At 35.3% G+C, this 26,913-nt stretch overlaps 1 protein-coding gene across 12 annotated transcripts in view; it reads left to right on the forward strand.

Annotated features, from left to right (window-relative positions):
- Positions 1–26,913, forward strand: part of Dmd (dystrophin) — a 2,486,572-nt gene that overhangs the window by 2,150,616 nt on the left and 309,043 nt on the right. For all 12 annotated transcript variants that reach the window (XM_004850043.4, XM_087189971.1, XM_087189973.1 and 9 more), the window contains one exon: positions 20,272–20,418. In XM_004850043.4, coding sequence (XP_004850100.2) covers positions 20,272–20,418 — 147 coding nt within the window. The remainder of the gene's footprint in view (positions 1–20,271; positions 20,419–26,913) is intronic.

The following is a 26,913-nucleotide window of genomic DNA, read 5'->3' on the forward strand; positions in this document are numbered from 1 at the left end:
GAATATTCAAATTTATCACATCTATTAGTTGTGCATTTTGCATTCTTATAAGACATTAAACTTAGGATTTTTACTGTGAAAAGTCAAGAGCATGTGTGCGGTGAGTTTTCCTATAAAGTACTTTCAGTGAAATACCTTTTATTAGACTTTTCTGACATTCTAATTCAGTTTAATTTGGTGATATGTGTAATGGATCAGGGACTTTGATAATGCCACCATGCTATTATTTATGTTCAGCGCTCACCTCTAAAATTTTAAGAAGTGGCAAATGCATCATGTCAGGTCTCGCATACTAAGTCCTTGTTGTCTAGTTTATTTGAGAAATTTGTCCAAAAAATGCTATCTCATAATTTGACATTGAGAATACCAAATATGTTTCCTTTGGACAGATAATGGGAACTGTGATGTAATGCATTAGAACTTTATCTTCACTTTGGCAAGCAAGAGGCTTGCAAGCAGGAAACTTGCAATTCTGTCTTTCCTTACTGCTTTTCTGCTCTTAACACTGGTCTTAAAATTTTATTATTTTATTAATTCTGTTATATTTATTGTTTATGCAAGCCACCCTTAAAATCTTTTTTATATATATGTTTTATAAAGAAAGCTTATAATCCATTCTTACAGTTAGAGGATGCATGAGTAGACAGAACCATTATAAACAGGACAACTCTAAAAATAATTCTCAAAATATATAAGTTCTCCCAACTCCAAATAAAAGAATGCTATCTTTCTAATGAATGAGGTGTTCTGCCTAGAAGAGGAACTGAAAATTTGCTGGTATTATGAACTGCAAATGAATTGCTGTATGGAGGCTTTTGTTATTGTTGTTCTTGTTTTGGTAAAAAAAAATGCTATTTGTATTAACCTTTTGATCAAGAACAAAAAACAAAAGATGTAAAACTTCATAAATCTGGTTTAAATATAGAACTAATGCCTGATATATGAAGTACCCCATATTTTATCTAGCTTTAAAAGCATCCAATTGTGTTATTTAAAAACATATGTTTTGACATTTAATATCTGGGAGTACATCTATGAAAGTATATGATAATAAAGCCTCATATGTACTTTAAAAGTATAGTATTTACTTTTTTAATAGAATTGTCATTGTTGGCTTTAAGAGAACTTAGAAACTAGCATGGGGATTATTCATTCTGAAACTCCTGACTGAATTATTTGTTCAATATGTAAATAATTATAAATTAATGATGGTAGGAGAACTTATTACTTAGTTTCTATGCATTCTCTCTCATTTCCTGCTTTGCTTATAAAGCTCAAAGCAAATTAGTAGGATGGCAATATCAAATCACTTTCTTTACCCACAGCATCTGATTTTAGATAGTTCTGTGTGTGTTTTAAAAGCCCCTACCTCAACTTAGGCAAATAGAACTTTCCTTTACCATGCTATTCCCATCTTGCCTTTGAAACTTCTGAAAAGGCAGAATGGAGTAATTGTTTCAGACATCTGCTTAGCATACTTTGAAGTGTATATAAGTTCTTTTTCAGTTTCATTTGAACCCCAGCTGTCTTCACCAAAGTCTATAATCAATCTGAATTAAGTTGTCCTACTTCTCCTAATAAGTCTCTTATTAAGTTCTGCATCAGCCTCTTAGGGAGACTTAAAAGCTAATTCATGAAGAATTGCCATTTTCTACTAATTCATTTGTCAGCTCTCCAAATTCCAATGAAAACAATTGCAAAGACTATTAATTTGGCTCTTCATAAACAACTTATGTAAGTGCAATATACATTGGAACCAAGCAAGCGATTTAAAACAGTGGGTGGGGGAAAATGAGTTGATGACATTCAACTTGCTTTCTTTTTTGACTGTTTTGTAATGCGTTCCACATCTGTAGCATAAAGCTATTTATTTAATAAGAAAAACGTCCTCCGCTTTTACTTTCATAAATAAGATAATTACTGACTGACCTTTGCTTAAAGATAGGAAGCTTTATAACAGTTGGAAATGGAACATGTTCTTTTTCTTAGTGTACTTACTTTAATTTAGACTTCTTTGTATTCCTTTGATGGACTATAATAAGTTGTACAGCTACTCTTCTGGTCATGGGACATTTAGGAGAACATGGATTATCAAATTGTTTGGCTATTGAGTTCATCTGACATTATTTTACTCAAGAAGTGTTTAATTAGATAATAAAAGTGCATCATAAACTGTATCCAAAGAATATTATCCCTCATACTATTTGAAAACAACCATATCAAAAACTGGTCCTTTAATATGCCAATCCTGTTTACTGAGGATTTACTCCAGAAGCCTTGTTTGTGATTGGTAATAATTATAAATACTATTCCTCAAAAGTCTAAGACTATTCAAAAAAACTTAACTAATATGCCCTCAATATTAAAGGATCTAAAAACTCATTCATTCATCCACTTACACTATGGTTAAAACCTATACCCAGAGAAGTTTGATCTCATTAAACAACGTGAATACTTAATATATTTCATAAATAAAATTATATTGGGAGTAGTATTAATGGCATTTCAGTTTTCCTGGGAATATTATTATCACCAAGCCGAGGGAGCAAGAATTTTGATTAGCTTGTGTGTATGTGTACATGTAGTACATTAACTTGAAACAGTTCTAAAATGTGAGAGTTATTTTTCTAAGTAAAAGTCCATATTTCTATAGAAAATAGAATCACACAGCTAATTTATATTTTTAATTCTCCTTGGGCATCTACTAAATTTGTAACAAGTTTAAAGTTTACAGTTATGTTATTCTCCTACTACAAACAAATCAAGAAATAATTTAAGAGCAAATAACCCAAGCAGCAGGCTCCTGTTATCTTTCTGTCATGTTTGGTGATTACAGTTTTCAAACTTTAACAGTTAACATCGATTTCAATATTAGGCCTGGCACAACCTTAAGTTAACTATGTTAAGCAACAGCATTCAATAATTATTCTTGGGGAACCAGTTTTCTGAGTATAATTGGAACAATTCTGTCTATAAAACTAACATAACTCTCTTGTTTTCATGGAGCCTAAGAAAAAAGAACTTTTTATAATGAGATTTTTCATAGTAAAATAATATTTTTCATTGTCATTTACATTTACTACAAGTTTTTCTATAAAAAGTACTCCTGCTACTTCAATTCTCTTAATGCCCAAGAAGACAAACCCTGTTATCTCTCATTTCTACCAACTTAATGTCATTTTTCCATGAACATAAAGTTTCTTTGATGGGTCTTATCTTAATTTGTAAAGTCCATGTCAGTTTTCTGATGTTATCCATAATATATTCATTGTCCTTTAATATGAAGATTCTTTTTCTCCCCACATTTTAAATACATTCACCTATGGTTATAAAAGCATAATTTGAGAATTATAATATGAAGGATTGCCTACATACACAATAAGTAGATCCTTGTCATTTCAAATTTATCTTTTACGGTTTCGTATTATCATTATGACCAAAAAGTTCAATGACTTGTAACTTTTTTATAATTTCTAACATGTATTCTTTGAGCCTGTTTTCACAGTCACTTAACTAATGACTCTGCTGGTGTTTTTAAGTCCAGTTTCCTTGAAGCAAGCCCTGAGATCAGGAATCTGGGTACTTGTGATTTGTGGAAGGTTTGCTCCTGGGAGTAGGAGTTAGGGAAGTATAATAGAAGAGAAGAAAAAATTAAGCATGTATTCCATCTCAGAACATTGGGTTCTGATCCTTAAGAAGAACCTGTTCTTTGATACCCCAGCAAGTCATTGACTATGCTAATGTTGGGCTAGTATTTATTGACTAGCTCTGAGATGGAGTAAACCCTGGTTTGTAGAACTTTCCAGTTTTGGTAGTATACATATCCCCAGCATTGTTGATTTCTAGCTACCAATATGATGTCAGTGAGTGCAGAATTGGGAAGAGATGTACACAGTTGGGTGTTGAGCTCTGCTTCAAAATACCATTAGGGTATGGGCTCAACCAGGACCATAGGATCACCTTCTGGACTAGGGACCTCCTATCAGCAGCAGTCACCTCTCTGGAGAAGGCAAGCAGCCATGAAATGTTCATAGTCAATCATCACAGCAGCTGAAGAATGGACACGCAGACCCAGAAAAATGTTCCTGACAACTAGTTAGTGAGCCTAGTAGTCCACTCAGCCTCCATATCTCAACATGGCTTTTTCAGTGCTGTTTTGGTCTTGTACAACAAGAATTCTTTATACATAATAAAGATTTTGCCTGCTTATGGAAAATCTGCACTCCTCCCACCCCACATTCCCATATCTATGGGAATTGGTGATGAAAGACAAAAATTAATGAAAAGGTTGAAGAAAGTGGGAATTATTAGGAAGGAAATGTCTTAAGAAGTGAATTAGTTTTATATTTAGGAAATCTACAAATATCTGCGATTCAAGTTATTCAGACATTGAGAATGTGAAGTTTTCTATGGCTGTGGTTCTCATTTGAGCACGCATCAGAATTACTAGGAGGAATTGTGAACTTCCCCAGAGCCTGCCTTTCTAACCCACTCCCAGGTGATGGTGCCAATTCAGAGACACACTTGGAGAACCACTATTTAATAGTAAAGCTACTGTTATGTACAAAAATTCAGCATTGTGTATTATTCATAACTCTTCAATTAGATATGTCTTTTCTTTTACTTTGATTATAGAAATAATAGAAAAATATAATAGAAATATTTTCTCTTATTTGGAAATAATTTTCTAATTGAAGAATCACTAATAATATTATTTGTAATAATAAGGAATACAGTATATCATTTACTATTTATCTTATATTTATCACCATCTACGGCATTTGATTTAAAAATGAGTGCAAGAACATGATCTCCTGTTAGAATGATTGATAGTTTGGGTAGGGAGCATCATTCACTCAGGAGCCTTGAAATGAATAATGGCCTCTTCATTTCTAAATCTGTCTTATGGAAGGGACTCGCAGTTATTTATTACAGCTTTCTTATTGGTATTTTAATGACCTCCGTGCAATTTTAGGGTTGCTTCTGTTGACCTATGGCATAACCAGTTGTCCTGTTATTCTTCAAAATTAAAATATTTATTCACACAATATTTTACTTTGTGTAAATGTTTATCATATTTGGCAATGACAGTTCTCCACATCACTTTCTACCAAACATGCTGGCTTGATGCAAGTACTTCATAGAGTTTCTGAAATTTAGGACATTCAGAAGACTTGAGACCCTCCAATACTTTTTGGATAAGACTTCCTTGATATGAAGATCTCCAGGAGTTCCTACATTTTATAATTTACTTTGGCAATGCTTTGGGGCTCTGTGTTCAAGAAGGGTATGTTTGTGTGCAGAAATGGAGATAAGTCTGGACTGAAAGTAGAAGAACAACTGAGAGAAAGTAAAAAGAGTTTTAATTGCAAGATTGGTGAAGAATTTTTCCTCAAAGGTGGTGTAAAAATCACTGTAGTAAGTACCTTTGAAAAAGTTCAGGGTTGTGATATCACATGAGTGGTATATATAATGAGAATTGTGGGACAAGTATAATAGAAACAAACATCTTAAAATTTGCTTTAATATTAAAGAAGAAACATTGAAAACAAACTTTTCTGGAATCCTGGGGGATTGGGAAGAAAGGAAACTATTTCAAGAGTAATTTGATGATATAACAATGTAAAATTGAGATAGTGATTGTCAAACCCACTCAAATCAACTGTGCATTAAATAGTTGAGTTAACTCAATTAGGCAAAGTAAAACATTGATTGTCTATGTTTTTTTCAAAATCAGTCCACATATCACTGGTTTGCCTTTTTCTTTATAAACTTCAATATTTATAAAGTTTCCACATGTATTCAACCCTGAAATGCCAAACTCTCTTAACCAGAATGAGCCTGGAGAATCTAACATTAAGATAGATTTCTGATTTGTTTTAATAATTAATTTTATGATGAATATTTTTCTTCATATACTTAACAGGCTGTGAGTCCTGTATCAAAACCTACTTATTTTTAGAAGTTTTTTTTTTCCTTTGAGATTCCACATCTTTTTTTTTTTTTTTTTTTTTTTTTTTTTTTGGTACCGGGGATCAAACTCGGGTCCTTGCACTTGTGCAGCAGGTGGTGAAACCACTGAGCTAAATCCCCAGCGAGATTCCACATCTTTATGAACTCAATGGACTCAGAATTTTCCTGTATCAAATATTTGTTTTATTTTTATGATCTTAACATGACATAAGCAAGTTAGTAAACATAAAGAAGTTCATTTATAGCCAATATATGTCAAAGTATAGTAATTAAATACATACAAAAGTGAATGGCAGGCCGGGCCTGGTGGTGCATGGTTGTAATCCTAGCATTCGGGAGGCCGAGGCAGGAGGATCTCCACAAGTTTGAGGCCAGCCTGGGCTACATACTGAGACCCTGTCTCAAAAATAAATTTTAAAAAAGTTTTTAAAAAGTGAGGTGACAGTCATTGACAGTCATTGGTATGTTTTGGAGAACCAATAACAAACCACTGCTGTTTCCTTTTCATTGCTCTGTTTTGTAGTACTGGGGATAGAACCTTGTGTGTGCCAGGCAAGTACTTTAATACTGAGCTACATGCCCAACCCTGCTAGTTCCTTATATTCACTTATTTTTCTACTCTTAAAACATTGCGACCTAACTTAGGATCTATACATTGCTATAACCCTAAAAACTATTAGGTCTCACTTAATAATACCCATTTAATTGCCCTATGGTTTAAGCGTCTTGTCAGTCCCCAAGCAGGCAGGATACTTTGAACAGCTTTCTACCTGCTTTACTCACAACTTGCCAGTTGGCTGTTAGCCTCCACACATTTCTAGCAGGGGCTAGGCTAAAGTAAGAGAATGGTTCATTGATTCATACATACACAAACCCAATACTAATCTCTATAAGGGTTATTCAATAATATGATGACTTCTATTCATCCATTAAAGTATAAGTTTAAAGGAAATATATCCTAAACAAGTGATCCTAGATTCGACTAATCTTTTAGCTTACATCGTAAATAAAATACTACCTTTGCAATGACCATGACACTTTGTTATAAGGGTTAAAGGAAGACGTTACCAAGGTTGTCTGGTTGGTAAAATTGCCAGAGGGTTGAGGGTGGTGCTGGTGAGTGTATTATCCAAGAGGAGTCTTCATGAAATCTGACGTAGTTTGATTCAAAAAATGATGAATTCTTTTTTTTTAATTAAGTTTATTGGAACATTTTAGATATATATCCTGATCACTTTCATCTTAGGAATTTGTATCTGTACATGATGCATCTTGGTTCTTCTTTTTTGCCCACTCCTCTCCCCTCCCTTCACCCCCCTCTTCCCCTCCTTCATGTGTAAATACCCCCATTGTTTCCCTGGTGTGAGAAACCAAAAGTATAAATAGGGACCAAAATGTATAGTAGATATTGAGAAATGGGAAGAAATTGTTCAAATGAGAAGGGGAAATAGGGAGGAGGGAGGGGGAAGGGAAGGAAGGGAAAAGAAAAAGAAAAGAAGGGTGAATTCTTAAAGGATTCTTTTTAAAGGTTTTTAAACCTTTTCTCATAGAAATAGTATAATCAGTACTATTACATCTCTCCCACAGATTTTTGAGAACCCTAAGTCACACTACTTTGAAACAGAAAATGTATTAATATTTCAGTATAATATATTTGTTAGATGAGTACCAATCACTATTTTTAAAGGATAGATTTAGCCAATGACTGTGCTTTTTTTTCTTAATAACATCTGAGTACATTGATTAGACAGCTTGACATTTAGACACATTTGAGTAACTAATAATTTATTCATCGTTTGCATGTACCTAACTGGACATTATCATGATAGCAGTTGCCATAACAGACTATATCAAGAGATGAATTTAGATATTACCTTATGATGTGATCAGAAAAATCAGAGTAGTATCTTGGAAAAATTATCAATGATGTTGTGAAAAAAATGAAAACCTGAGTAAGTTCTTAGGTCAAGAAGCTAGATATTTCACACACATGTGTTCATGGAGGTAAAAATAATCACAGATATATCTGGAGGGCTAATATTGCTCAGAAGTAAATACATAAAATATTCTTTTTAGCCTCAGACTATAATGAAATGATGAAGCACTATTAAATTTACCAATCTAATTTTTAAACATGTTGTTGCATCAGTTTGAATGAATAAAATTCATTTTATGTTCATTTTATTTAATCTTAGGTGGTTGCATATCTTCCTTTATTTTGTTTCCTCTGTAATAAATAAAGCCATTTTGCAAAGACTCAAAACATTAATTAAATCTAAGAGCTGCAACACTCTGAAAGTAAAAGTGAATATTCAAGAGCACCATGCAGTATTTTTGAGCCCTCTTCCATGTATCATTTTTAACTCATTTCTTAGAAAATATCTATATGTGTGTGATTCATTTCTGCTTTAGTATGTTGAAGTTGATAGTATATTAAGTGGAAAATCAAATTCATGAAAGTCAGTTTTGTTTCAATACTGAGTTCCTTCCCCATAGAACTAAACTAAGATAAAGGTACCCATTATAAAGCAAAATAGGGGAGTATTTTGCACAGGTAACTCACAATCCTAAATTCCTCTATTAATTATTATTCATTCATGCATAGGTAGGTTAATTTGTTTCAATAAGAAAAAAAAGCATCTCTTTGAACTGATATATATAATGTCATGCTTTGTCCTGCATTTCCTTGGCAAAAGGATGTCGCATTATACAGCTGGGGATACATTTTGGCTTGGTATCTGTTTCTTTGTAAGCCTATATAAAATAATAGTCATCATATATATGAAATTATATACATTACAGCTAAGCTCCATCATCATAGAAACTGGGGCTGTTCTATATATTGCTATATTCCCAGTGCCTGAAACATTCCCAGAATATGATCAATACTTGATAATATTTTTGTATGCATAGACAAGCATGCACAAAAACACATGACAAAATATTCATTTTAAGATCTCTATGACCTATAAAACATGTTTTAAAGATAATTTGTTCCTGTTTACCACAATCCTATTTGGGGCCATTTTCTTTTTATACTTGCTCTTTCATGGAAAATTCCAAAGTGAGAGAAAGGGAAGGGTGAGGGAGAGGCAGAGAGAGAGATCCTGTAGATATGAAGAGATCACCCAGAATCTCAACCCTAGCATCTATAATCCCAATCCTTGCATAGCCCCTTTGGGCAAAGCAGAAGAAGGCACTGTTTTCTTTAAAGAGATTCCCAGTCCTCTGCCAAAGCTCACCAGTTTAGTTCAGTAGTGGAGCCTAGTGTACATCTCACTATAGAGCTCCACCTGATGACCGTGGTGTGTAGTCTTTTAGTGTTTCAAGCCTTTTCTAAATATCTTGTTAAAATGCCTTCCATGAGATAAGCAGGTTGCATCACCACTAGCAAAACATTTTTTCCTTAAATAGATTGCTCACTCTCTTTTTGTTCACTTGCTCCATTTTTTCTGACAAATTCCTGGTTGGTACCAAAAACTAAGATGTTATGGCCTTCCTCAGAGAGTTAGAGATGCTTTAGAATTCAGCACATAAAGATAGCTCCAGTAGAAAATGAATCAAGTGATAAATGTAAACAATTTAGATATGAACTTAGAGGAAATGAGCAAGTTTCTTTTCTTTGGGAACCCAGTATTAGATTTCTGGAGAAAACTGTTTTTATGAAGCAATCTGAGAATAGCTATTGGTCTGAAGTGTTGATTATATTTGTTTGTCTGTTTGTTTGTTTTGTACTGCTAAGAATAAAAAAAAAAACTAGGCCTTGCATATGGTAGTCAAGTGCTCTACCACTGAGCTACATCCCACACTTGACTGCTTATTCTTTAATATAGTTGTATTAAGGGATTTTCATGTACCATATACAGGCATATCCTGGTAAGAAAAATAATATAGAACTGCCTAAATGAATCTTTTGATTTAGAGAAAAGCAGATGATAAACAAATAAAGACATAAGTACACACTTGCAAATTGTGGTCACTGTTAACAAGAAAAATAAGGTGCTGAGAGTGAGGAGAATAGAAGATACTTTAGGTGGAGGGATAGCTTCTCTTTAAAGGTCATGTTTTGCTGAGATCTGAAGTATATGAATAGGACCCAGCTAGCAGAGAGTAGAAGAGTAAAACTACAAGCCTAAGGAACGATATACCTCAGGGTTATAAGTCATGAATAAGTTTGGTGAGATTTAAGAGTTCAGCAGCCTTTAGGTTCTTAGAAATGTATAAATCTGAGGCCCAACTTGGATCTACTGAATAAAACCTCTAAGTGGAACCCGGAAGTCTTTGTGTGAATGAGCCCTCGGCATGATTATAATACAATCTATTATTTGAGAATCGCTACCTTAGACTGAGGTTTTGAGCCATATATGGGAGGTAAAGAGCAAGACAATATTCTCTATTCAGAGAAGGAGCAGAGCAGCAAATGTGGCACAGACCATGGAATGTTTGCAGGTTCCAAAGCTTGTTGAATTTAAAACTTAAATCTGTCCAAATAACTCCTGAATTTGAAGATCAATATCCTCATGGTTGATGTTTTTAATGGAGTATGGATTCTGACTTATTTTGAAATAAGTTAATAGATTTAATTAATTGCCATTTTGCTTTATGTGTTGTCACATATAATTAAAACTTCTCAGAAAGAATTGGTTTTCTTTCCATTTTCTTAGCAACTTGAAACATGGCCTGCTTAAGTGATTTGTTTACACTCATTAGAAACCTTTTTATTTAATTGCACATATTTTGCAATTAACCTCTGTAAAACACTCATGAACTACCATTTATTTGTTTTAATTATGTCACTGGAAAGGTATGCAAAGCTTAAAATGGCTTTATTTGTTTGTTTCATTGCTTTTTTTTCTATAAAGGAGAAACAATTAGCATTCAGAGTTAGAATTATACAAACAGGTTCCCAGGGAAGTGAAAGTCATGAAGATTGTTCTACTTCTTAAAAGTGAAAACTTTATGATCAATGCTATACCGTTTTCTCATTCCCAAATTATATATGTGAAAAGAAAATGAACAGACATAGAAAAGAAAGAAATGGACCCTGCTAATCTGGTAAAGGAATAATTCAGCTTTTAAGAACATCAAAGTTAAAGCTTCGTAATGAAGCCATGTCCTGAAATATGAAGAATTATGATTAGTCCAAAGGGGAAAATGTTTGAAAAGAATTTATGAAGAGACCTAGAATACTAAAACCAATTCTAGGCAACAAACACAAGGTAGGAGGTATCTCAATGCCCAACTTGAAACTCTACTACAAAGCTACTGTGATAAAAAATAGCATGGTACTGGCAAAGAAACAGACCCGAGGATCAGTGGAGCAGATTAGAAAATGCAGAAACAACTCCAGACACACTCAGCCACCTCATCTTTGACAAAGGAGACAACCACACTCATTGGAGGAAAGATAGCCTATTTAAAAAATAGTGTTGGAAAACTTGGGTTTCAACTTGCCAAAGATTAAAAATACACCTGTATTTCTCACTGTGCACTAAATTAAAATCAAAATGGATCAAAGATCTAAATATTAAAACAGAAACACTAAACCTGCTAGAAGATAGGTAAAACTCTTGAAGACATTGGCATAGGAAAAGACTTAATGAACAAAACTTCAGTCGCACCTGAACTAGCGCAAAGAATCAACAACTGGGACCTCATCTTATTAAAAAGCTTTTACACAGGAAGAAAAACGACTAACAGCGTGAAGACACAACCCACAATGAGGGAAAAAAAATTTTCAGCAGCTGTTCCTCAGACAAAAGTCTACTCTCTAGAATATATAAAGAACTTTTAAAAAATCAGACCTCCCAGGTCCAGGGATTTAGCTCAGTGGTGCCACCGCCTGCCTGCCTCACAAGCATAAGGTCCTGAGTTAGATCCCCAGTACCAAAAAAAAAAAAAAAAAAAAAATCAGACCTCCCAAATTTAAAAGACCCAATCCAAAAATGAGCATCTGAAATGAACAGACATTTCTCAGAAGAAGAAAGAGAAACAGCAAATAAACATATGAAAAAATGTTCAACACCACTGGTCATTTAAGAGATGCAAATGTAAACAATTCTGAGATTCCACCTCACTCCAGAAAGAATGCCTGCTGTCAAGAAATCAACCAGTAACAAATACTGGTGGGGTTGTGGGGAGAAAGGAACGCTTCTCCACTCTTGGTGGGAGTGTAGACTCTCCACAGTGAAAATCAGTATGGAGATACCTCAAAGAACTAGTACTGGAAGTCCCATTTGACACAGCTATTCCCCTGCTGGGTATCTTCCCAAAAGAATTTAAAAAATCATACCACAGCGATACATGCATACCTATGTTTACAGGGGCACAATTTGTAATAGCTAAAACTTGGAAGCAGCCCAATTGCATATCAACTGGGGACTGGATAAAGAAGATGTGTTTTTTTTTTAATAAAATGGAGTACTACTCAGCCATAAGGAATGAGAAACTAGAGACATTTTTAGCTAAATGGATGCACATTGAGGCCATACTCTTAAGTGAAATAAATAGGACACACATGTATAAATATCTAATAGTTTGTCTTGTGTAAGAAACAACGTGTAAATGAGGACCACAATGTATAATAGATAATGTGAAATAGGAAGAAAAGGTCTAAAGGGGAGGGGGAGTGGAAGTGGGGGAGGGGGGAAGAAGGAAAAGGAAAAAATACGAAAAAAGAAACAAAGACTTTGTAAATAGGGAGGGGTGGAGGAGTTGAAGGGAGGGCAGGGGAATGGGGAAAAATAAGAACCAAGATACATCATGTAAAGGTACAAATTCCCAATGATGAATGGCATCATATTGTATACTTAAAATGTACCAATAAATTTAATGAATTAAAAAATATTTCTAAAAAAACGAATTTACACTTTTATGTTTGAGTGTGCATTCTATTTCAGTAATGTCAAAGGAAACTAGAAATCATTTCTCATAAAAATATGCAGGTAATGTATTGAATATACACCATAGTTAATTATTATTTTTAATGCCACAAATTTGGAAGTTATTCAGTCCAACAACAAACCATAGTTAAAAAAATAATTACTGAAAATTGATTAGGAAATGAGAATACCAAATTTCTTCATGCCTACAAACTTCACATTGTTTTTCTAAATCTTTGGGGTTTTTGATTGTTTGGTTGGTTGGTTAGTGTGTTTCACCTTCCCTAAATCATCCTGATTATGCTATATCTAGGTTGTTAGTCCTGAGTTTGTTTCATTAGTTATGGCATTACCCAGCTTGCTGCTCAAAACTAATCACGCTAAATATGAAAGTTCTCAACAGTTGCTCTGAAAACCAAATGCAAAGAAGACAATGAAAAGAAACCACATAATATTTTGCCTTTAGGCTACCACAGTATAAATTGATGATGGCATGGAATGCAATTGTATCTTTATTTTTTTTTAAAAAAGATACGTGTTTCAATGGCATAATTTATTGTCAAGAATGTCTCTACCAGAGGCAAAAGTGATATTAAAGGCGAAGGATTGTATTCATTCAGTCTGTGTCACAACTCCACATAATCCTTCAGAATTTGACAGAAACCAGAGATTTGACCTTATGGAAAGGGCAACATGTCCTCATTTTGTTGTATATCTATGAGACAGCCCCATAGTATTAGAAATGAAAATTAACATAAGAAGCCTCTTGAAAAAAAACAGGGAAAAGTACAAGGCTAAAGGAGGTTGGAAATCAGACGAACTTCATCAATGCAGTGGCTACTTTTGGAAGCTCAGCCAGATTCCTTCCCGACAACTCTAAGCATTAGCTGCTGAAGGCTTATAGTTGCATCCTTTTCCAGTGAACCTCCCTCAGCCAAAAGGAAGCCACCTTCACTGACAAGTTATATCACCCTTGCTCTGTTAAGCCCTCCATGGGTAAAAATGGACAGTCTCTTCATCTCAACATGGGACCTACCATGGTATAATTTGTGATTCAAAGCTCCTTAGAGCCAGGCTGACTCGGGTCTCCAGCCAAGACTACATCTTTATCTAGCTTTCTTGGCCTGTCTTCCTGCTTCTCCCATACTCCTTCTCTAAAGAGCACTTAGTCCTGCTTCTGTATAACCTGGCCTAAGGAAGTAGCTATCCAACACGAAGGTACCACACCAGGCAGAAACCACCCGGAGTATAAAGGCAAGAACTGGTGGTAACAGTCGAGGTCTCTAAGCCTGATGAAGCTCATGAAAGGCTTGCCTACACTTTATCAGATGTTTCTTTGATCCCCTGAGCAAAGCAGAGTATGGTTCTAATGTGGCCCTATTAGGGTAACATAGCTATCCAGAAATGCAAAAGTTATAAAACTGCTGCACTGTCCTTGCCCCCGATTCCTGGGTGCTGCGAGTTTCCCTGAGCCACATACAAGAGCCACAGCAAAGGTACTGCTTAGGCCTTCCATTCCTAACCCAGAATGAAGACTCCTGAAACTTCTTAACACCTCGCCCCCCCCACACACACACACACCCTCCCCCACCAGGGTTTTGGTTCACAAACATTCCTTCAGTAAGGTTTCAGTGTAGAGAAAAATCCAGTTGGTCACTCCTTCGTTTTTTTTATATTTCTTTTTTTATTAGTACATGTTTGCAGTACATAATGATCTCTTTCATTGTGGGGAAACTGTACATGTAAAGAACACATCTTAATGTTTTTTGCCCCCTTCCCCTCCTCTCCATCCAACCCCACCACCTCTCCTTTACCTCTCCATTTGCAAAAGCTCTATTTCTACGTTTTTCTTCAATATTTTTTCTTCAAATTCCTCTTCCTTTCCTTCCCTCCCCTCCTTCATCTCTTTTCCTCCTTACCAGTAGAAACATTCTTCCTACTACTGTACTTCATTTCTTAAGTAGTATTTATAATGTAAATTTCTCTCCACAACATGTAACCCTAGAATGATACTTCATTTCTGTACTCTACTAATTTTAAATTTTTAGCGAGATAGGACCTCAATGAATGAGCAAGTTAAGATTTTAAGAGAAAAGTTTAGTATCCCCAAGAAGAAAAGATTTTAAGACTCTCAGTACCACTGTTGGTATGTAAATAAAGATATATATATATATATATATATATATATCCATTTGTACATAAACTCATAAGTGGAAAAACTAGCAGAGCTGATTCAAATATCCAGTCTCCTCTCCCTGTGGTTTGCATGTGTAGCTACTCCTGTGGCCTTTTCTGAATTATCCTAGATCTCCAAAATTGACACTTTTATTTTCCCTCCATCTACAAGCTTCATCTTGCTTTCTTTTTTTCCTAATCCAGTGTAGGTTCCACAGTCTGTATTTCAATCACATTCTGATAAAATTGAAACTCCTTTATTCCTAAGTATTTGTGCCACAATCGTCTGACAAAACCCCAGACCTGGATCAATTGTTTTTTTCCCTGCTTGCCTGGAACATGGTTGGAAAAAGTGAAGAATTTGGGCAGATTGATTCTGCTACAAAAATGTTGATCTTTAGCCACAAATGCCTGGCAGCCTCACTACATTTCTTAGGTTCAGCTCACTCTCACAGACGCTACCACAACTAATTCAAATGCTCCCAGCGACCCTTAATTCTTATTTTTATTCTATGACTATTCAGTGCACACCTTGTATTGCATGCTATAGTAGGCAGTGCACACTATGCCAACTCTGTTGTTCATATTTTACAGACGATTTTGCAGTCTCAAAGCAAAATTCTCTCAACTTACTCTTTCTTATCTTCCAAATTGACCTTCCCTGCCTTACAGTAGGAAGTGTCTCTTAACTGTCAAGTCAGAATTGTTCCCTCAGAAATAATGTTCCCTTGTTAATAGATAATTCCTTTTCTTTTGTTGCAAAAATGGTTCTATACATAATTCTAAGCATATATTTGAACAAATCCTGAACTACATAAAGATAAGCAATGATATGACAGGCAATTTCATTTTATAAAAAGAAGAAAAACTTGACATATCAGACTTACATATCATTCTAAATCAGTACTTTTATATCTATAATCAGACAACATTTAATGAGGTGAAAATTTCACCTACATGAAACTAGTCATAGTAAAATTAGACTTGGTTTGCTCTTTCATGGAGAACATATTCCAGATGCTTAAATGATTCAAAGAAAAGCCAGAGTATAATGGCTCCCTTCAATGTTTTCTCACTTACTGCTTCCAAACTAGAATAAAACCTAATGAAATCCTGGCATCATTAAATAGTACATCATACTGCTCAGACTCGACTGAACTTTTTGACATTTTTGGACTGTTTAATTATTTAAACATAAATTTATGTACACAATATTGAAAACTCTAATATTTGAAATATAAGCAAATCCAATGTTATGTCCCCTTAAGTGACCTAGTACCTATATTCACCCTTTACATATATTTTGTGAGTCAGCCTTGAGGGGGCTAAATTTCTTGTCATATATGCCTTTAGGTGCTGACAGCTGACACTGGTCAGCCATCCTGGGGTGGTATGAAACTGATGCCAGAACCTAGGTCAAATGCCAAAGTGAACATTAATTTGACTCTCTCCTTGATAACACTCTTACTTTTTCTTTTTATCTTTTTTACCATTGGTTATCTCCACCCCTCTGCGCTCATGTGCTCGAGTCCTCTCCTCGTGATGATTCCTACCTGGCTAAATTCCTGTGGTCTTCTCAGGCCATCAGATTCTTCTCAAAGTGACCCTTCTCCCAAATAATCATTTTATCAACTGATCTCTCCCCAATCAATGGTTCCTTTATCATATCCCTTAATAGAAATTGAAGGTTCAGATTGAACTGAACATTTGACTGTTCCTCTTAATTGGTGATAGGACTACTAGCAAGAGCACTTGTAAATACTAGTGGTAGTACAAATTTTTAATAGATCCCCTCTTTTCCAATTCAATGAGGATCTATATCAACATTTAATGGAAAAAGTCAGTTAAATGAAGGGATCATAAAAATATGACTTAAACATTTTATTTTAATTTAAAATAGTCACAAATATTTTAATGTTGTATGAAAGCTTTTTCTTTGAGGGGAAAGTCACTGATTGGCCTTCTCCATAAGTCATACTGATAATAGCAACTTTGATTGACAATTCTACTTTCTTTAATGCAGAGAGAGCCCCATCAGGGAACATGAGAAATATTTCCCCCTCCCCATGGAAAGATGGAGTATTTATTTACTTACCCATTTACTTTTAATTTCTATTAATATATATTTGTTATACAGAACAGTGGGTTTCTTTTTGGCATATTCATACATGATATAACATACTATGATAAGTTTCCACTTGCTATTACCTCTTCCCCTTCTCTCTTCCCTCCCCATCTTCTTCCTCTCTAATAGTCTTGCTTTTACTTCCATGTCATCTGTGATAAGTATTTGGAATATAGTCCTTCTAAAATTTTAGGTTGTTTTCCTAATCTTTTGCAGTTTTCCCATTCACACCTATTTCAACTATATTTATTTTCTTTCTCTTTTTGAAGCATGTTTCCAGAATATTGACCTGCTTTTCATAGAAGTAATAACATTTTTCTCTTTAGATGAACAGTTCTTTGATTTTGGAACTCTCTAAGTTATATAACTTCAATACTCACTAGTAAAAACAGGTTTGAGAACACACTACCAACATCTCTACTAGTGGGAAGACAGACACACTTTAAAGGCTGTTAGAGGCTCCAGTCAGTATGTTTCAAGAAGACATGAAGACTGGCTAATCTGGTGAGTCTGGAGTTTAGATCACTCCAGAGAACTTTAGCTGTCACCACTAGATAGGAACAATAACAACAACAACAAAAAAAAACAAGCCACAGGATCCCATGACATTGTAGAATTCAGAGGGAGACAAGTAGACTTTTTTAAAAAAGAACAAAAAAGAAGGGAAAGGAGAGGGCTGTGATTGATAATTGGAACTTATTTTTTCATCTCCTTCATACTCCAAACCATTGTTGAAGGATTAAAATCTGTTTCCAGGATTTTGAGAAAGTGAAAATCAAAATACTCTAACAAAAGAACATTGAAACATGTATGTAATTGAACATAAGGGGATCCACAATCTAGGTATGATTTAACCGGATGGATACTCAAGGCTGAGTGCCTGGCCAGAGAAGGGAGAGGTCCAGCATGGAGTGCACCTGTAGTATTGGCAGGTATCCTGCATCTGGCAATCTCCATGGTGGTTCTTGTTTCTACTTCCCCCTCACGTGTTTATTTGCGCTTACTAGAAAGGCATATTATCTGAAACAGAATGGTTCCACTTTGAAATCATTGTTCTTATTCAGGTTTCCGCATTGACATTTAAGAAATCTGTTTTCTAATCTTTCTATTACACAAGACAATATGATTATGGATCATTTACTTTTAGAGATGTGAATTCATATATGAATTTTAACCAGCTTTCTGCATGGGCACTTAATTCTGATTCTTTTAATCCGTGCATTTACTCATAAGGAAAGGGAATAATATTTAGCTTCAACCCCTGTAAAACTTAGTTTCGGTGATATTACATAATGTTGAATAAAGATATTGTATTTTTGTGCAGGTGTATGGTTGGAAGGGGCTCTTTTTACTTTTTACTAGTATATGACACATATACTATCAAATTCACTCTTTTGAAGTATGCAATTCAGTGGTTCTTACTATATTCACAGTGGTTGTGCCACTAATACTAGAACACTTTCATTACCCTCAAAAGAAACCCCATTTAACATACAGTTTTTAATGACCACTTTTAAAAACCCTAAGTTGAACAGAGTGATTATCACAATGTCTTTTATCTAAGAATCATATAAAAGTCTTACACTCTAAATAACAGCACATTTCAGTGGAGAGATATTTAGGTCGATTTGAAGTCCATTCTTACTTTGTGCATACACACTGACTTGCATTTGGAATGGGAAAGTACACAAGGGTTATAGGTGAGGTCAGTGTAAACAGTGATTTTATCAAAACAGTGAACCAGATAGAGAAATAACACCTGCCCAGATCAAGTAAGTCCAAACAGCACGTAAAGTCAAGTAAGTGACACTGTCCTTGTGGGCAGACATTACATTACACAAACTGTTCTCTAAGCGAGGGGAATTTGTCCCTTAGAAATTGCTCACTGGAACATTTGGACATCGTGTATCATGTTAAAGATCCATAAATGCCATCTTGATAGGGCAGCGATGATGCATGATAATATTCTCCCCATATCTGCATAGGGTTCTTCTTCCCAACAGATTGTCATGATGCATGGCATCAGAGACTCCTGCTCTAGTGCTTCAGAGACAGCCAAGAAGCCCCACGGGAGGCTTCTGAAGCCATTGCTGCAAGGACTAAAATATCAGGAGAGCAAGAAATCGTTCCTAGGCCTTGACAAAATATCCTCCTCCCTAAATGAAACTATTTGTTATATGGTTAGTGCAAAGTATGAATCAATAGTCTATGATTGAGAGTTAGCTTTTTATTGTAAAAAATAAGGATCCATTTCTGCTTGGGAGATGAGTACAATTTAGAATCTAGCAGCACCGTATTTTTCCTGTTACTTTGCCAATCCAGAATTTCTTTGGAAAGATATATGATATAGTAGTTAAAAATACATACTCTAGAGACAGGCAAACCTGCATAGGTATCCTGGGTTACCCTATTTTCGCCTGTGCCAACCCGGGTGGTGTTGAACATCTGCAAGTTTATTTTCTTGTGTGTAAAATGAGAACTCTCCAATTACCAACTTCATAGAATTGTTGTGTACGAATAAAATTAAGTCTATGTGTGGATAGAGCTTATTACATCCTTAAGCCTCTAGGAAGTGCTCAATGGATATTAGATATCATTATCCATCTATTACATGTTCACTGTTGTAATACCAGCTCTTAGTCCATTGATTTGCTATAACAAACATTCCGTAAATTGAGTGTCTTATAAACAAGATAAATTTATTTCTTACTTTTATAGAGTTTAAAAGTCCAAGATCAAGGCACTAACAGATTTGGTGAATGGTGAGGGTCCATTCCTCCTAGACATCCCCTTCTCAGTGCTTGCCCACATGGTTGGAGGGGCTAACTAGCTCTCTTAGGTCTCTTATATAAGGGCACTAATCCCAAAAATCACCTGCCAAAATCCCCACCTCCTAAAACCATTCTCTTAGAGGTTAGAGTTTCTTTTTTATGATTATTAGTTTTTAGGATTTCAACATATGACTTTTGGGGAAACTGAGACAGTCAGACCATAGCATAGAGCAAACATCAGTGACACTGTACCCCAATCAGAACTTCACATAGTTCCCAGGTGTCTCTGTTCTTTGTTTTATTAAAAAGTCTCATCTTCCAATTTGTGCTTGACTATTTCACACAGGCACTTCGTGCAAAAATCACACCTCTTAAAGAGAACGTGAACCACATCAACGACCTTGCTCGCCAGCTGACCACGTCAGGCATTCAGCTCTCACCATATAACCTCAGCACCCTGGAAGACCTGAACACCAGATGGAAGCTTCTGCAGGTAGGCACACTCTGAGAATTGTGGCTCCTTGTTACAAGAAAGGCACATACACATAAAGCTTGTTTGTAAGGGATAATAAAAGCAACTTCTTCATTTAATGTTCACAACAATGTTTTGTGATGATGGGGTATTTCATATTATTTGATAAGTTCCATTGTAAATCTTTTCAAAAAACTAACATCAGTTTTGGAAATGGCTGAAGTTAGACTTTAGTATGTTTGCAGGAAAAAGGGACGATAATGCTGAATCAGGATGGAAGAATTGAATTGTTAGTGGCCAATTTCTTTGTACCGTTATTGCTTGGATTATTAAAACATCTTTCCCTTTAGGATCTTAATTTGAACAAGAGTCAATGGTAAAATGTGTTCTCAAATCATTTTTTAAAAAGAGCATCCTATCACAAAACCACCCTGCAAGTTTTTTCATAGGTTTGTATAATTCAGGGAATATAAGTGTGTTCAAGGTCACTTACTGGCTGTGAGACCTTAGGGAAAACAATTGGGATAATAAAATTCCATACAATATCAGTTTTATTATTAGGATGACTAAGTCATAGTAAATGTAAAGTGCTGGGAAAATATTCTGCTCCATAGAAAATACTGTGTAAGTTCTAGTTCTTGTTGTTATTACAATTAAGATGATTATTCTATCATACAGGTTTTAGAATCTGACTTATTAGCTGCATAACCTTGAGGCCATTTAACCTACTTGGTTTTCAGGTCCCTCATTTCCAACAGAGTTACTGTAATGTTCAATGAACTAATTCATGAAAAGTTCTTAGTATAGTACTTGGATTATGGTAAGACCTCAGAAAAATGGTTGTAGTGTGGGGGGAGTATGTATCTGTATATTCCCTGTATCAGAGCCACTGTGTTATACCCCCAAACTGTAAAAGTGGTTTAACCATAGAATTAGAGAATCATTTTCTCTCTTTTTCCAATTTCATAGGATACAGATAGTATGCTCCTGAGGACAAAGAGAAAATTGGGTTTAAAAATATTTGCTGTCAAAGTTTTAATAAGAAAAAAAATGATAAACCAGTTTACTTTCCTATTGACAGTCCATTTATGGGTGTGATTGAAAGTCCTATTAAAGAATTGCAAGATCTTTAATAAAAACAAGTTCCAAATTCAAGACCTCTTGAGATCTCATATAATTTAATTTTTTGGTGATAGATAATCTTGAAATATTTGTATGGTAGATTGCTATAAGTGGCCCTGACTAAAGCAGTGCAATACAGTTATGTGATTATATGCCTTTCTATGTCCGTCTGGTCCATCGTAGTTGAGTATTATTAAAATCTTACCAGTTTCATCCTTAGGATGTTTTCCACTTTAGACATAAATGTAGAAAGTAATAAGTGTCCAAAGAAAACCAATGGCCCCTTTTTTCCATTCAAGCACTCTTGAAATATGTTTTAAATTGTCTTTCAGGGGCCTAAATGCTTTGTTTGCTTTCAGAATATGGTACAAAATTTGTGATAGCTCCATGCAAATTTACAAATGTGGCCAAAAGATGATAACTGTGCAAGACATAGTGGTGCATGCCTATAATCCTAGCATTCTGAGAGGCTGAGACAGGAGGATTTCATGTTTGAGCCCCGCTATGGAAGCTTAGTGACTTAGTGAGACCTTGTCTCAAAATTTAAAAACATAGGAAAGGCTGATTCCAACTGAAAAGGAGACTAAGAGGTGATAAGAGGAGGAGGCAGGGGAGGGGAAGGAGCTGAAGAAAGAATTAAGATAGGTTTTGTACATGTACCAATGCCCCACAAGGAATGAAATCATTATGTACTATAAACACATGCTATTAAAAAATGAAAATTGAGAATAAAGGTGAGAACTGGGAATGTACTTCAGTACAAAAGCCATGGATTGAGTTCCCAGTACTGAAAGAAAAAACTAATAGGAAAAGTTTTTTAAAACTCAGTGGTAGGGCCAGGGATTTAGCTCAGTGGTGCCACTGCCTGCCTTGCAAGCGCAAGGGTCCTGAGTTTGATCCTTGGTACAAAAGAAAAAAACAAACAAAAAAACCCTCAATGGTAAATGGTCCATTTAAGTTGTACTACTTATTTAGATATAAGCACAAGAAAATATTAATAGCCTGGCTGGACATGCTGGCACACACATTTGCAATCCCAGCACTTGGGAGGCTGAGGCAGGAGGATCACCGTGGGTTTAAGGCCACCCTGGGCTACATAGTGAGTTCAAGCCCAGCCTGAACTACGTAGCAAGACTCTGTCTCAGAAAACAAAACAAAAATGTTAATAGCCTAATTTTGATACATTCTCTAAAAGGAATGAAGACTTGGCTCTCTTGGCTGTAAGTACAGGGATATACATGTAAGGAGATTGTGTGAGCATTAGTGTGACTATTTGGAGACTTAATTTTAAAATTAAACTCAACCATTATTTGACCATGTTGTCTTGGCACCGCCAGTGAATCCTTCTCAGCCCCAGTTCTCATTTTTAAAAGCAGATAATCTGTTTTGTTTAAGGTCCATTTGCTTCATTCTGTGATTCTGTATCTGGATATCTACTGGAGATTCACACATGACTAAATTATTTGAGAGGTAGTGAAGATGTTCTTCTCATAATATTGATGTGGCTTGTTGGAATTGTTTCTCCTATAACTCTAAATCTTAAACCCTTTACCTAACACCCACATACACACAGCCTTCTTGCACTAAAGAGTTCCATCAGTTAGTGGTATACGCTTTTACTGTAGGAAATTTCATGTTTCTATTTTTGAACATGACCTTAAAGATATGCTTTAGGCCAGGTGTGGTGATGCATGCCTGCAGTCCCAGCACTTGGGAGGCTGAGGCAGGAGGATTACTGTGAGTTCGAGGTCAGCCTGGGCTATATAGAGTTCAAGACCTGTCTGAACTACAAAGTGAGACTCTGTCTCAAAAAAAAAAGAGATATGCTTTAAAAGGATTTTTAGCAGAAAGCTGATAAATCCAAAGTTTTGATTTGCACATAGCCAAATTGATTCCATTTTTTCTTAGACTATAATTCCAACCACTCTGCTATATTATAAATGTCAGTCCTTGTTAGATAGGGAACAAAGCAAAGAAATAAGATTTGTGTCAAACAATTTTATTCCCATTACTAGAAAAGCCACTCACAGTCCTGTGGAGAATATATGACATTTAGAAGATTGTATGTAAGACTAAAGCGTTGTCCAGCTTCTAGGGCAAGAAGCTTATGCCCACCATTATGATGTCATATTTGTATGAAAATAAAGAATTCAGTTATTTGCAGTGCTATATCAGTTGGCTAAAATCATGTTTAAAACTATGTATGAGTTCATATTTGTGTCTGCCAACACACAAAAAATCGAGAAACAGAGAGTTGAAACAGTAGGAAGGCAGATAGATATAAACCTGAGAAAATAAAGCAGTCTTGGCTTCAGGCAAAATCGTGTAATAGAAGGAACAGTTCTGTGTTCTCAGGTTTTGTCTTTCTTGATATCAGAATATCCTAGGTTTAGTCACTTGATACACTAATTTTGATTTAAAAAGAAAAGCATTTTGGTATTTTAGCTGTATGTAAAATCAGGAAAATGGTGGAAACAGGTAAGAAATACAGATATAAACATCAATAGTAGAGGAAGACTGGGTCACAAATTACCTGTAGATAGACTAGTGTAGGGAGGGTTCCAGATTTCTTTTGAATCTACAAACAGAAGTATAAGAGATTTTGCTTTGCCCATTTAAAACTTTTTTATGAGAATAAAATCCTTTTTTCTCTCTCAGAGTGTCCATTGGTCTGCATGTTACTGACACATTTAACAGCGTGTTAATGGTATAGGTACCATCATTTCTTCCTTGCATTTACAAACAGTTCCTATATATTCTGTTATTTAACTCTCGTAACATTATGATCATATATTATGATGACTCACTTTTACAAGGAAGGGACTGACAGTAAGTAACACAGTCAGAGTCACATGGCCTGTAAGTGTCAATCAAGAGCTGAATCAGGTCTTATTAGGTCTTTTGTTTCCTTGTTTGAAAACTCTGTTAAGTTTGGACTTTAAAAAGTCATGCTTTAAAGCCATTTGGGGGCTGCACGAGTGTGAAATACTTCACTTTTTTCACCTTCTTTCCCTCTTTTTCCAATGATTCTCAGGGATATTAACTTTAAAATCTTCCTTTAACAAACCAATGGATTAATGAGCCCAGTTCATTGAACCTTTAAAAAATCACACTTGTAGTTTCATATATAAAATTTTAAAGCATTATATTCCTCATTGCCTTTAGAACTCAGCAATTTTATCAAAATCAACCAAAAGTGATTTAATGAATTAGTTTTTAAAGTAGAAAAATGCTAACATTTGACCAAGTAGAAATGGATACCAAGAAGACAGTTAAAATGAGAAACTTTTTAAATTTTTAGGCAATGCACGTGCACTGAGTGGTATGGTCACGTTCCTTATTCACTAAGCATAAGCATAGCGTGGAAAGGAATGGTCTGCCATTTCTGTACACGCATGAGTAAACTCAGAGATAGCAGCAGAAGCTGCAGCATAAGGAGCTCTTGCTTTATTGACTATAGGGACTTATGAAATGTGAACACTTGAAAAAATGAATAAAACGGAGGCATTTCTAGGTATGAAATCCTTTAAATATGTTAAAGAACAGTATCATGAATTATGTATGTGTTTTAAAAGTTTCCTAAGAGTCTTCTGAAGTCATGCAGGCTTCATTATACTTCGTCTCCACACCACTGTGGTAACTTTCTGTCACAGGGACCTAGACCCTCATATTCTGGATACTCTATTCCCTCTTTTTTCATCTACTGGCAAGCATCTACTGTATACCAAGCAGATGTGGTAATCATCCTATTTGATTCAAGAACATACTGATGAAAACTCCCTTTACTGTCTGTACCATCTTAAGAAAAGTTTTATTTGTGGGTTTTCTTTTTATTGCTTCCATAATGGTGCACCCTCTCTCCCTTCCTCCATGCTATAAATAATACCAACAACTATAAATATATATTATATATACTATAATAACATTGACACTACAAAATCAATAACTTTTCAGATCTCTGATTTACAATTTCTTCAATAATTTCTGACTTGGAATTTGGTCTGTATAGTCGTATTAGCAAGATTTGTGAGAGGATGTGGGATCATAGTTCATTGGCCTATGGGAGTATTTGCGTGTCTTTATTTTTAAAAGAAAAGAAACAAAACTATTTGATTTTTTAAAATTAAAAGTTCCAACACAGAAGCTTCTTTTCCTTGGTGAGATAGGTTTTCTAAGCAAGTCTTCCGTCTGCATATATGGAGTTTGGCTTTATCACCATTGGGCTTAGGATCTGATCCTTTAAATATGTTGACAGACTTTCAATGTTTTCCTCACACCCTTCTCTTTTTCTTTTTTTCCCCCTTCTCTTTTTCTAATGATCCTGTACTAATTGCTTTGCATTGCGGAGTCCCTTCTAGGCAGGGAGCCTAGGGGAGCTACACCATCACCATCTGCTCCTACAAATAATGCAGGCTTATTCCTACCTGAAGGTAAGCAGAGGACAAACAGCATTCTCCACTTCAGTTTTGTTAAGGATTGGCTCTACTACTGTCTTCCTAGCATATTCTTCTTGGACTTTTTCCTTTTACAGGAGCTAAAATTATTCTGCTTACGAGTAGACCATAGAACTTAGTCTGAGGCAATTGTCCAAGGAAATATGTTTTTCTACAGCACTGGTTCTCAAATTGTAGTGAACACGACAATCATGTTAAAACACCCGCAGAGATTCTGGCTTATTAAAAAACAGATTTCTGGGCCCTGTCTGCAACATTTCTGATTTGCTAGATCTAGGGTGCAACTGATATTCCATATTTCTAACAAATTTCCAGGAGAGACTGATCCTGTTGGTCCAAGGACCACACTTTGAGAGCAACTGGCCTATATTAAGAATTTGTCCAGTGGTCACGTTGAAAAAACTTTTTTAAAATTTTTTTATTTTATTTTATTTTTTGTAGTACCAGAATCAAACTCAGGACCTTGCGCTTGCAAGGCAGGCACGGTGGCTCCACTGAGCTAAATCCCCCCCCTCAAGTTTAAAATATTTTGAAAAACAAAACCTAGCATAGTGACCCTTGCCTGTAATCCCAGGACTCCAGAGGCTGAGGCAGGAAGATTATGAACATAGTGAGTTCAAGGCCAGCGTGAACTATTCAGCAAGATCCTGTCTCAAAATAAAATTTTTTTTAAAAGCCATGATTCTCAGTCTCTTTGAGGTGTGGTTTAACTACTAAATGGAGAAAATAAGTATAATGCCATTCAGAAAGCTTTGTTTTAGGGGAGTGATATACTGCTATGGGACCATGGATACCCAACCACTTCTTCACCACTTCTTCAAGGCAGACAGAGAAAAGTAAAGGAAAACTCAGAGGAGGAAGTTTTATTAAATTCCTAATAACACAAATTGCTTCTATATAGATTTATAGTTACCATATCAGAACTGTGCTGCCTGTATGG

This window comes from Heterocephalus glaber, unplaced genomic scaffold, assembly GCF_053883595.1.
Source record: "Heterocephalus glaber isolate CG9 unplaced genomic scaffold, H.glaber_assembly_v1.0 deba00001547, whole genome shotgun sequence".
NCBI lineage: Eukaryota > Metazoa > Chordata > Mammalia > Rodentia > Bathyergidae > Heterocephalus > Heterocephalus glaber.